Below are 13,732 nucleotides of genomic sequence, written 5' to 3'. Positions count from 1 at the left end.
GGGTCATTCATTCCCAGCTGGGTGCCTTGAGAATCTTCTTTAAGCATCCTGTTGGCCTGACCTTACCTCTGTGCAGCCCCCACCCCCAACACCTCTGAGAGGTGGAGCATTCAGTATGGTGGTCAGATGTAAGAATGCTGACTGGCCACAGCTGGAGTGGAAAGGGGCACAGAGCTTTCTCCTGCTTCTTTCCCTTTCCCCTGCCCCCATCCTCCTTCTCCTCCTCCTGCATTTGATCTTCCAGGAGCTTTCTCCAGTAGGCTGAGTCTTTCTGCCCATCTGTGATGGGAAACGGAACCGTCCGCCTGGCTCAGCAGGCTCCCTTGAATGCTACACCGTGTGTGTAGCTGAAGCTACTAACATATTATAGTGACTTAGCTTTGCTTTGCTTCCTTTCTTTATTAACCTCTCAGGAGACTTTCATGAAGAAAACCATGTCATTTTGGCCAAGGACGACACATAGGTGCTTCTGGCTTCTCTGGAAAATTGTCCTCTGCATCACATTCTGGTCTAGCCAGCCCTTCTTCAACATCTGGCATAGCACCTACCATCTTTTAATACTTTTTAATTGCCTAATCCGACTCCTAACATTCCTCCACTGCCTGGCAACAGGAGCAAGAGAGGGTTCAAGTTCAAGCTAAAACACAATTCCAACCACAAGTTCCAGCAAACGGGGGAGCTGGGGTTTTACCCGCTAGTGGCATTTCCAATGGTTCCCTTTTCACTTTGCTCCACAGGAAGCATCTTTGGCTCCTTCCCTCACTGCAGTGATTTATCTCATGGTACACCTTGTATACAGAGCTTTAGATGATAGATAACAATTTGTTAATATCTTGTCACTGAGATGCAGCGACTGGAACTGTGGTCTGAGGCACACAGCCATATCCTCTCTCCTCAATTGATCGTTGTCATCCTTGCAAGATGGGCAAACCTCTCTAAATGAGAGCAATCAATACTGTGCATTCAGCCATAATTGTGGGCTTAACTCGGTGTTCTTTGAAAAGTTAAGCTGGGTGATTTGCCCGTAATTGGGGTTTTAAAAGAGTCATACCTGCCTGCTCAAGAAGGAAATTAAGCAGCCAGACTCCCTGACTGCTGGCCACCTGCTCCCCCCTTTCCTGTGTTTGACCTCTCCAGATCAGATCTTCCCTCTCCAGACCCCTCTCTCTGAAGTCTCTATTTGGATCCTGACAACCAAGGCCAGCAGTTACTGGCAAAGGCAATGAACTAGAATGTCTGAGCCTAAGAGTAGCCTCCTTCCCCCACCATCCCCCTTGTGACTTTGAGGGATTCCTTGTTTTGATAAATCATGTTCAGTTCATCACTTCAAACAAGGAGATTACACACTGCCTTGGAAAGGCAAATTCAGAAAGAGGTGAAGACCCAAGACTGAATGCCAGAGCAAACCATGCACTTGGAGTAATAATGATGCCCCCGCATAGCTTCCTCCACTATGGCGGACACATCCCTCTGGAGGGGAATGTAAATAGTGGAGAAAGCTGGGGTGGAGAGGGAGGGGGTCAGGAAATTCTGTGTACTTTCCTCTTGATTTTTCTGTGAACCCCAAACATAATCCGGACTATAACAAGTATGAAGCATGACTCTACTCTTAACAAGCTGTGTGACTCTTACCCACCCGTTTAATGGCTTCAATCCTAACCTCTCAGGAGGTGGTGAACAATAACAGAGATGATGTACACAAAGTACTTAGAGCCCTGCTCAGCAAACAGGACATATTGTAGTTCTTATTAAGGTTCATCCTCATTTTACAGGTGAACACTCTGAGGCTTAAATGGGTTCACTGGCTTTTTCAAGTTCTCACAGGAGAATAGGCAGGTACTACAGGCCTGTGACCCATGTCTGCCCATCCAGGGACCAGGTTCTCACCCACAAAGCTAAGTTGCCTGCTTTTCCACAGCATTTTATATTATGTTAAAGTCCATATTGCACCCAGAAGTTATGTTCTTCTTTCCATGAGATGAATGGTACTCAAGACTCCTCTTCATTCAGTTCCCCCAATTTCTCAGGGTTTGAAACAAATGTCCCCCCATCCCGTACACACACACACACACACACACACACGCCTATGGCACCTCCGGAGAAGAAAAACAACCCTCCGTTGTCTACTCCTACCTCTATGAGCACACACCAGAAATTATTCAGATCCTCTCTGTTATGGTTCAGATATGAGGTGTCCCCAAAAGCTCCTGTGTTAATGCAGGAATATTCGGAAATGAAATTATTAGATTGTGAGAGCTGTAACTTAATCAATCTGTCCATCCTACTTTGAATGGATGGTAACTGTAGGGAGGTGGGGTGTGGCTAGAGGAGATGGGTCACTGGGGGCATGGCCTGGAAGGATGCATTTTCCCTGTGGCCCCTTCCCCTTTTTCTCTCCCCTTCTGGGAGACCATCATGAGCAGCTTTCATCCACCATGCCCTTCAGCCATGATGTTGTGCCACACTTTGAGCTCAGAGTGGTGGAGTCAGATGACCACGGACTGAACCTCTGAAACCATGAGCCAAAATTAACTCTTCCTCCTCTAAGTTGTTCTTGTCAGATATTTTGATCACAGCAATGAAATGCTAACCTATTCTCTGTCCCCAAGGAGACAGAGAGGCAACAATGGCAAGGATGAGGCAGAGGAGCCTTCTAACATCAGCCTTAATCCTTCATCACATATGCATATATCCCTTAGTATGTGCTCAAGCCCACCCCTGGGCGTTCTAGCTACAGTGTCAGGTAACATGCTTCCAGCATTCCTGTTTCTCTTTTGTCTTAATCTATTTAATCTATTGGGGGGGGGGGGTGGGAATCCTCAGACCATAATAAGGGCTAAGTAACTGCAGTGCAAATTAAGAGATTTTTCACTTTAAAAAAAAATATCCATGTTTAGGGAGAATTTTGTAATGTTCCTGATACTCATCCCATCCCCATCCTCAATCCTGCATCACCACCACCACCACTTGTGAGGTGAGGACAGGAAGACTGTTTTCTTCAGCAAAAAGAATATATTTGCTATGGATCTGAGAGCAGTCCTTTTGATGAAGATGTTCTCTGTCCCTTGCACTCCTCTATGGCTTGATTTGATTTCAGTTCTTTATCTGCATTGTGTTCATTGTGTTCAGAGAGAGGATAGGAGCCCCAGTACACTGGTCTGCAGCCCTGGCTGCCCGTTGGAACCACCTGGAAAGTAACAACTGAAGCCAAAGCCTCCCTCCCTCCAGCAATCCTCATTTCACGGCTTGGGGATTTGGCCTGAGCATCAGGATTTTATTAACTTCCCAGGTGATTGTGCTGTGCACCCAAGCTGGGGACCTCTGCTTCACAGACAAAGGCACAGCTGAATGTCACAGAACCAGAGGAGCTTGCCTCAACCCAAAATGGAAAGCACAATCTCCCAGAAGCTCTTAAAAGAACAAGTTCCTTAGCAGTTCCCAGGCTACTGGATCCCAACCGCCACATTAGCAGGTCTTAGGTCCAAACATTTCTCAAGTTCCTCATACTCTCACACTTTGTTGGTGAGCATGTAATTTGGTACAAAATTTCTGAAGGGCACTTGGCAACAATTGCCTTATAAAAATTTAAAATCATGTATTCATTGACCCAGTAATCCTACCGCTTAAGACTTATTCTGACATGCTTGAAAAATGTCACCACAGTGTGTGCATATGTGTGTGAAAAATGTTCACTGCAGCCCTGTGCAAAGCTGCAAACTAGCAAGAAAATATGCAATCAACCAGCATGTCCTTCAATGGGTGACAAGATAATTGAATTTGCTTATGTAATGAATAATATGCAGCTGTTTAAAGGAATGAGAAAAAAATTAGAAAGCTATTCAGTGGTTTTGTTATTTCAACATGCAATAGTTTCCCAGAGTGTTAATCATCAAATAGTATTCCTTCAACACTAAGGAAAAACTAAAATTTCAGTAAACTTCACAGATATCTTAGTCATACTTTGACAATATTTTTTTAAAACTTTGCTTTGTTTTTAACCTGCTTTGTTTTACCATTAAAACAAAACCCACCATCCATCATCAATTCCACAATGTATGTCTTACACATGCATCTTGCCACTGCTCTCAGCAAATGGCAAGAGTGATAGAATTGTCATTGTTTGGGCTCCTGTAGCAAAAATAGACTGGGAGATGGCCACTTGAAAAAAAAAATCCTGGAGAAAATCATCAAGATGAGTTGGATTACAAATGCACTTGTTAGCCCAAAGAACAATCTTGTTTAGGAAGGCACAGTTAGGGATGATTTGACTTAGACTCTGTGAAGGAGGTTTGTGGACATGGTAACCAATTTATTTGGCTCACATTTTTATTTTTTCCTTTGTTTGCAAAAGTTACATATGGTTAAAGAAATCTTTGTCCAAATAAAACTATAAGAGCACTTAAATACAAAATAAAGTTTACAAATGAGAAGGAAGTATAATATAGTTTAATTCTCTTCATGACTATATTCATTTCCTAGCCCGATGTAATAACAAATTACCACAAACTGGGGGGCTTAGCATAACAGAAATCCATTCTCTCAATGTTTTGGAGGCCAGAAGTCTGAAACAAGGTGTTGGTGGGACCAGGCCATCTGAAGTTTCAAGGAGTGGGTTTTTCATTGCTTCCCCCATTTTCCAGTAAACCCAGATGTTCCTTGGCTTATAGTAGCATAACTCCAATCTCTGCCTTCTCATGACTTCCCTTGGACACATGCTCCTGGTATCTCTCTACCCTCCTATTATAACAGTGTCCACCATGTTGGATTGAGGACCAATGCTAATATAACCTTATCTTCACTAATTATATCAACCATTGACCCAAATAGGGTCATTCTTGGGTACAGAAACCAGGAAATTTTAAACAAGATTAAAAGAAAAGTGGTGACAGTTTTCATCCAGGTACAGCACAGATTTGCAAATTGGGAGACACACCTTCTGGAAAAACGACTGGGTTTTTGAAGAGGATGAAGGGAAACAATGGGGCAAGGTGAAGTAACTTGTGTTGAACATTTCCAATTGGCCCTATTAGTTACATGAGTTATTCTGAACACATTTAGATTGGCACTGTGGGTCTGTTCATACATTAAGCTATACAAGGTAAATGGCTGAGGGCTAAAATGATGGGTTACCAGGAAACAAGTCTTTTGGAATAGTCAGTAAGTCAGCAGTTCTGTGGTTGGAAGCTGTTGGGAATCTATGGTCTTGTAAGCACATTCTTTCCAGAGAGCATTCTTTATCTGGAAGTTAAAGAGTGAGGGATTTTTATCTGTGCAACAAACAGCAGCTTGCCAATTGTGATCTCTAAGGTTCACAGAGAAATTTTGGTTCCTCTTGGCCAAAGTGCAGCCATCATAATTGTTATTTCTACAGGTATGGGAGGTTAAGACCTCAATATATCTTTTAGGAACGTAGTGTCAACCCAAAACAATGGTCAATCGATGAATTCTTACTGGTACAGAAAGTAATAGTGAGAGACAATTAATGCCACTGTGAACACATCAGAAACAAAACTGAAGTTCAGACTAAAGCAGAAAGCATTTATTTTGGTCTCTTTTAAAGAACTGCAATACTGCAGACAACAGGGTCCCAAAGAAACTGGATTGGGATGTGAAGGAGGGAGAAGGTGGCCAGAGTGTAAAAAAGCAAAACCCGTGACCATAAAAGGCAATGATCAATTTATGTGTCCAAACATTTCAGTAGTTACTGCTACTGAGCATATCATTACTCACATGTGCACCAAGAGCAAATGAGGGTCCGGGATACCATGGCTCCTATGGTGTGGTCCAGTTTAAAATATATATATTCTATTGTTCATGTGCATGGACCTGACTCCCTCTATGGCTCCTCAGCTCTATTCTGGTGGCTATGAACCAAAGTGCAGCCATTTTATGATCTCAGTTCACAGCATCATGGATTAATAAATTTTAATATTTTGGGCAACATTAATAAGTAGTTTTGTGTTTTTATTTCTTTTCTTACTCTTACTTCAAGCAAAATGTTTCATCATCCCCTTTGGAGACAGGTGCCACCCTTGGTCCCCTTTCTCCTAGCCCCTCCTTACCCAGAACACTCAATGCTAATTAACAGCTGTTTAATTATCAGCCCAGCAGGAAAGTGATCATAGCCCAGGTCCTGGGAAAGTTGCATCCCCCTTTAAGCTGTCCCAGATACTGGAAGGTTGACTGTGTTACATGCCCTTAGGGAAAAGCAATGCGGCTTAGTAGAAAGTTGGTAACATCTAGAATCCGTCGACCTCAGGGATTCTGCCATGTTTTTGAACTGTTGGACAATAGTTTCTGAGTCTCCATTCCCTCAACTGTAATAATACCCACCCCACAGGTCTGTTGGGAAGATAATGGTAATGAAAGTGCCTTGCTAACTATAAAATAGTCTGCAAATGTGCGGGGGTATTTTCTGCTCTGTCTGGGTATGGTCCATAACTGGCATATTGCCGACATACACAAAATATCTGTTGACTAAGAAATTCCAGATAAGGAGCACTGGAAGGGGCCCAGGCAGATAGGGTGGCTTGAGTTACATTGGTCACATAAACCAAACTAAGATTTCAAAGTTGAACCAGAATTGTGTACTATCCATCTGTTCATTTTCAACAAAAATAATACCTGGTAATAAACACTCCTGCTCTTCCATATTTTTCATTATTTTTTTATTTGTACTCATGTTTATGTTAATGATGCAGTTTGCAGAAGCATTCTGAGACTAAATACTGCAGTGAAAGGTACGTTATTTTTTCAGAAGGGGAAGAAGCTCTAATTAAGATGTGCGCCTCATTGGAATCACATCTAAATGGCAATAACAGACATCAGACATGAAAGGTTAAAAATGAGAAAGAAGAGAAAATAAGCCAGGGGAATTTTAGTTATCATGCTAGGAATATGGTTTAGACACTAAAAAATACTTCTATGGCATTGCTCTGATGGTATAAGAGCTTCACCAGACACAGAATTGTAACATTGAAATCTTTCCCATATGTCTTTAAAAATAGTTTATAACCACATCTCTGGTCATGATAATTTCAATCATAATAGAAAACAATCCAACTGACCATAAGAAAGAAATAGTTGGACAAATTATAGTATAAGTCTCTTTGGGTGTATAGAAATTAAAATATGATGACTATATAGTAGCACATTAAAATTCATGTGGTAAGATACACAGTAAATAAAGAATACACAATTTTATCTATAGTATGATTATGATTATGTATTAATGTGAATTAGGATTAAATTAGAACCCAGAAAAATAAAAATAATAGTGTTGCATGGTATCATAAAAAGTGTTCTCCAGTTATTTGTATGCAAAATATGAAAAATATATATTTATAAAGGTGTCGTCTCTTTTGAAATAAAACCGTGATCTTCACTGAGGACAGAAAGATAAATTAATAGACTTAGAAAACCTTCTCCAGTGTCATAATTTCAAAGTTCCTGAGCTGCAAGGAGAGGTTGTATCCAGAGACTGCAGCATTCCAAAGCATCACTGGTTTCCATTAAAAGCTCATTTATGAAATTAAAAAATTAATTTTATGAAAATGAACTAAAGTAATCTTTTCATTAGAGGACACTTGGTCTAATTGAGTTTGGAGTGATTGTAGTAGAACATTCCTGCACTGATATTTAAAAAGATGGAATCTGGTGCAAGTCTTTCTGTTCTTGGGCATCTGGGAAACAACATATAGATGAGGTTTTTCAAATTTCTACACTGATGCTCTTGTTTCCTGAAAATCCTGGCAAGGAAAGGTGCTATCTCAGGGAAATGACTCATGGCAATGAATCCAATATAAGGAGAATACCTCAATGGAAACTAGCCAGTCTCCCTTTAATGAGTAGAGCAGACAAAGCCCTCACTGTGGGACCCACAAAGGAAGATGCCATGATTGAATTCAGGCTCCTTCCTTCCCAAACTAAAGCAACACTCTTGTTTAAATACTTGCTTCCATAGTAAAAGAAGGTTTCAGGAGATGCATGTTGTAATAATCTTTCCAGGTTGAAATCTATGCATTTACTTAGGCATTTCAAATGTCCTACATTAATGTATATGCACATGCACACACACACGTATTCTGTGGCAGCTATGAGAATATGCCCTGCAGACCTCTGGCTTCACGGAGAATAACTGACCAAGGACTCCAGCTGCTGCACTCTGAAATCTATCACTTCCCATAGCTGCTCCTGGCCAGTGACTGAGCCAGGAAAGGATACTAAGGCAGGCCCATCCCTGGGAGACCCAGGATTCCTCTAACAGTCAAATTCGAATCTTCTGCAGTCTTGCCAAAGTTTCCTTAGGTGGCAAAGTTTCCTTAACTATAGTCAAGGATATAGTTAAACAACTGTTCACTCTTTCCTTTTCTTGGGGCCAGACTTACAACAAAGTTTCTTATCTTTTCTCTCCTAATTAAATTCTTCTACATTTCATTCCATCTTGGCGTCTGCTTCTTAATGGTGGTGATGTTGATGGTAGTGTATGTATGTGTGTAATTTTTCTTTTTTTTTTTTTTTTGGCACCAGGGATTGAACTCAGGGGAACTCAACTACATCCCCAGCCCCTATTTTCTATTTTATTTAGAGAAAAGGTCTCCCTGAGTTGCTTAGCACCTCACATTTGCTGAAGCTGGCTTTGAACTCATGATCCTCCTGCCTCAGTCTCCCGAGCATCTGGGATTACAGGCCACCAAGCCCAGTTCATATGTGTAACTTATATACATGATTTTTATATATTTATAAGTACATATACATATATGCATATTTGAATCAGAATTGGTCTTCATTTGATAGACATGACTTTATCTGCTCTACACATTATAAAACTACCCACCCAAACATTTTTAAAATTATTTCACTATTTCTTTGGAGGGAATTTTTTAAATCCATGCCACAGTGAATGTCTCTTTTGGAAATAATCCAAGAACTCACAGAGCCAATGTCACACCTAACACTCTTATCTTACATGTAGAGAATTTCTGATAGTTAAAATTTTTCTAGAAAAAAAAATGTATCCAGAGCTTCATGGGTAGGTGTGCAAATCGAAAGAGTGAGGAACTCATCTTCCCCAAGTTCTTCCACAGTCCAGGACAATACTGGAGGGAAGGGTTTTTGTTTTTAATATTTTTATTGGTGCACATTAAGTTATACAGAATAGTGAGCTTCATGATGCCATATTTTTATAGGCATGTAACATAATTTGATCAATTTCACTCCACAATACCTCCAGCCACAAGGGAAGAGTTTGGGACAACACCTGGGGTCTCTTTATTCCTCTCTTCCAACGATCACTCTTGGCTTGGCCCCTGCTGCCTCACTCTCATCCCGTATCAGTTAGGGTTATTGACTGCATGCAGAAGATATCAGGGACTCACAATCAATAGGCAGCTGAAGAATCAGTCTTGGAAGAGTTTTGGGGTGGGGCTGCGAAAACTATAACCAGGATCCTTTTACGAGTAAAGTCTGGTGAGTGAACCTCTAGAATAAGCGGACTCCCGGGGCTCCTTGCCCTTGCATCACTTTCTGAAAATTCAAAGAGAGAGAGAGAGAGAGCGAGAGAGCGCCATGAATGAATTGTGAGACTTAGAGAGTACTCAGTGTCTTTAGAGTAGTCAGATGCCTAGAATTTTACTCCCACCAATACTAATGGATTTGAGGAAGTCCCCTCAAAACTCTGGGGATAGCTAGGAAAATGAATGTGTACCACAAATTATAATAAAAATAATAATAAATATCCAGCACACACTTTCATACTGTGCCTACTCCTTGTGTCATAGATGGTCCCACTGACCACAACTATTGAATGATAAAGTAGTGAATGCCTAAGTGAGAGAGTTTCCTGATTCGGACAAAGCTTTGTCATGGCCAGGAGCCTGCTTGAACTAACTCAGCTCCTGAATTTAATTTCCATTCATGACCTTGGGGTTCTATCTGACTGTCCAAATATAAAATGTCAATATAAGGACAGCAGCACCATGCATGAATTTACTTTCAAAGGTCTCTTACTTACCTTCTAGAACTCTGCTGTTCTGGCTCTCCAACAGGTAGGTTTTCTTTCGTTTAGTTTTGAGGTTTTGATATTTTTTTTTTCTTTTTGACTGACTCCCAAGTGTTGTACCATCAACAAACGCAAAGGCTAGGAAGCCCTCCAGAAATGTGAGTGATGCAGTTCTCAATCTCTGCCTTCCTGAATCCAGATCAATCTCCTTTCCTTAATAGATATATTCTGTTGTTTTCTTTTATTTCACTTAATGACCCTTACCTCTTTATCTTCCTTGAGAATACTTTTCTCCATCTAATTCTAATCTTAAGGTACTCCACTTTGAGACCATCACCAAGGCCTGTTTGTTCAGTGCAACCACAAAATAAACGCTCTTGGGAAATAATCATAAAGTGAGAGTTACGTGAGGTGAACTTCCTTTTGCTGAGGAAAGATTTTTTTAAAAGTCATTTACAAATGAAAATTGAATCCATGGGAATGAATTCCAAAAAAGGGTGTTTGGGTAATTTACCAGCATTGTCATTCCAGGTAAAGATGGCCTTGCAACAGGAAGGATTTGATCGAAAAAAGCGAGGATACAGAGACATCAACGAGATTGACATCAACATGAATGATCCTCTTTTTACAAAGCAGTGGTATCTGGTAAGTGTCTCTCTTGTTGAAACTCTGCATAAAAGATATATTTCTATTTCCTAATTATCCAGTGGTATCTTACCAGCATCTGGTGCAATGCATTATTTTCTCTCACTACTAGGCATCTCATCCCCTAATCTGCTTTCTTCCTGAACTGCTAAATAGCAATGATCTTCTAAGGTCAAAGCTACTCCCAACAGCTGAGCATATTTTTCCAGATGCCAAAAAAGGGCACCCTTATGTGAATGAAGACTTGCCAAAATATATACCAGTCAAATCTAAAGTGTGGGAAGAATAATCCAGGGATCTCAATGGATAAAGTAATGGGAGGACACAACAAAGTCAGTGGCAAAAGGTGAAGAACCTGGTGACTTCACAAGGGGAGAACAATACAGCCCAGAGACTAATGTAGCAAAACAGCATCTCTTAGTGCTTCCTAAACAATGGCAGCAAATCAATTGCATGAGGCTTAATTGATGCAGAACTTGAGGCATTGAAATTCAATCTGTCGGGTGAAGTGAATATTTTCTGGCTCACCAACAGTCTGCCATGATCCATGTGGATTGGTTGGGTCGAATTTAAAAGGAGATCAGAGACTCTAAACCAAACCAAACTGTAGGTCATGCTTTGGGAAAGAGAGTGACTAATTTATAAATATAAATGGAGCTTTGTTTTATTTAAAATATGTTAAACAAGAGAGAAAACTAAATTACAGTCCTATGGATGGCTACATCACAGGAATGCATCACAATTTCCCTCCTGGAGCCTCAGAGCTTGACTATGTGTGCCTTATGGTTTAGAGCATGGAATTTTGAAAGTCCAGTCTGGAATTGGATGAGTTTATTATATTAGAACAGGTTAGTTTTGTCACAGTAACAAACAAATCTCAAATCAAAGATTGTGTCTCATTCTTGCTACATAATTAATGTTTCATAATCCTTCAGGGGCTCAGGATGACCAAGCACAATCTAAATTCCATCCTAACTGCTTTTATAAGCACCTCAGCAAGGAAAGGGGGCAAATTATGCATTATCTCTTATAGCTTCTGCCTGGAGGTGGCAAACAGCACACGAGCTCTCATGCCATTAGCCAAAACCAGTTACATGGCCATTATAACTTCAAAGGATGTGTAGCATATAGTTTTAACTTGTGCCTGGAAGGAGAATAGCAGTAACTTGTATGAAGAACACTACTGCAATTCACACAATGTCTCAATAATACCAGAACAGCATCAATCACTGTGGGCTTTTGCCAGTACAAACTCTTACTTCAGTACTTTTTCTTTTTACAAACCATCTTTGAGAAAATCGTGCACAAGACAAAGATTCGGGAAAAGAGAGCAATGAACATATTAATGTGGAATTTTTCTTCATCTCTCATTTCTTTTTAAATTTTGTGAAGGCTTTATCTGTATTAGAACATTGTACTAAAGGTGACCACCTATCTAATTCAGTTCAACAAATATTTTTGAGCAAGACTTGGTATGCTGGTACTAAATTTTCAAAGGATGTGCAAAAGATATTGTTTTTTGTGAGGAAAATTATATCTAAATAAGAATAAACCAAGACGGTGTGTACTGCATTCAAAATGTGAAGTATAAACAAAGAGCTATGAGACTAAGCATTTAATTCTGTCTCAAGGAGGGTTTCTTGCAATGAAAACTCTAAACATGTTACATAGAATGAGCTTGAAGACAGCCATCTAGTTTAAGAGATGATGGATTTGAAACATCATCTGCATATTTACATAAAACATAAAACATCAATTGTTTATATAAAAAAATAGAGATGTAAGAGATGGAGGGGGCACCCAAAAGTACTGTTTTATGGAAGATGTGGCCCCGATGCTAGCCCTAGACTATCACATGGCTGCAGAGAACATCAAACAAACTGCATGTGTGCTTTACATCACCAGCCTAATAAGATTCTCTGCTTTGGTCTGGTACAGATCAACACTGGGCAAGCAGATGGTACACCAGGGCTTGATTTGAATGTGGCAGAAGCCTGGGAGCTGGGATACACTGGGAAAGGTGTGACCATTGGAATTATGGATGATGGTGAGTATTTTGGAGCCTTTGCATCATTTGGAAGCAAGTGTGTCTTTGCATGCCTTCAGAATATAAAAGATTCATTGTTTGGGGAAATGCTAATTGGAGACAGAATCAGCCTCTCTGATATTGGGCCTGATGACCATACTTCACTGTGACCAAATCTTCACCTTTCTCCAAATCAGTGGTCTTTAAACGTGATGACACACTTAACAAATATTGTTTTCAGTTAATAAATAAGAGACTAAATAAACAACACCTACCTGTCATTCAACCTTAATTTCTTATTGGGCTATAGTTTATACCTCATCTTAAAATGTCTTCTCAATCTATTTATATTTACTATTTTTTTAGAGCCACACTATCCAATGTAGTAGACATTAACTATACATAACTACATACATTTAATACTAAATTAGTTCAAGCTAAATAAAAATTCAGTTCTTTAATCACACTCAGTTCATTTCAAGTTTTGTTTGATTTTTTTGTTTGTTTTGTTTTGTTTTGTTTTGATTTTTATGGTGCTGAGGATAGATTCCAGGGCTAAGCAAGCACTATACAACTGACCTAATCCCCACCCATCATTTCAAGTTCTTAATAGCCACACAGATTAATTCAGCTGCTGAAATTTAGTTCAATTCTATTTCCATCATCATAAAAATTTCCTATTAGACAGGATGCTTCTGGATTCATGAAATAGCTTTTTTAGCAACAGAATCAGGGTTTGACGAAATTTGACTTCCATGCTACTTTCAGAATGAGCCCTTGAATACATTTCATTACAGATAACCACCCCCCTCCCCTTTATTATTCTATCCTGAATGTCTTCCAGACAAAGACGTAACAGAACTTCATTTTTTTTTAACTTGAAAACTTTCATTTCTGTGGTATTGAAACCCATGAGTTGGAGGAATTGGTGATTTTCCAACTACACATGTCCTTGACTCCGCTAAAATTCTGTAGAATCACCGTCTTTTCATTGGGAACATGCTTCTGTCCTTCATCAGCCAACCAAGCCCCCCAGTAAAAAGCTCTACTGTGCATTATTG

The 13,732-nt window shown here is 40.0% G+C and overlaps 1 protein-coding gene across 2 annotated transcripts in view; it reads left to right on the top strand.

The window, feature by feature from the left end:
- The window catches only part of Pcsk2 (proprotein convertase subtilisin/kexin type 2), a 270,904-nt gene that overhangs the window by 145,269 nt on the left and 111,903 nt on the right, over positions 1-13,732 (top strand). For both annotated transcript variants that reach the window (XM_027920812.2, XM_027920805.2), the window contains 2 exons: positions 10,532-10,645; positions 12,584-12,692. In XM_027920812.2, coding sequence (XP_027776613.1) covers positions 10,532-10,645; positions 12,584-12,692 — 223 coding nt within the window. The remainder of the gene's footprint in view (positions 1-10,531; positions 10,646-12,583; positions 12,693-13,732) is intronic.

The sequence above is a fragment of the Marmota flaviventris genome, chromosome 2, assembly GCF_047511675.1.
Source record: "Marmota flaviventris isolate mMarFla1 chromosome 2, mMarFla1.hap1, whole genome shotgun sequence".
Lineage (NCBI taxonomy): Eukaryota > Metazoa > Chordata > Mammalia > Rodentia > Sciuridae > Marmota > Marmota flaviventris.
Note: the sequence above shows the minus strand (reverse complement) of the source record. Positions and strands in the feature narration are given on the sequence as shown.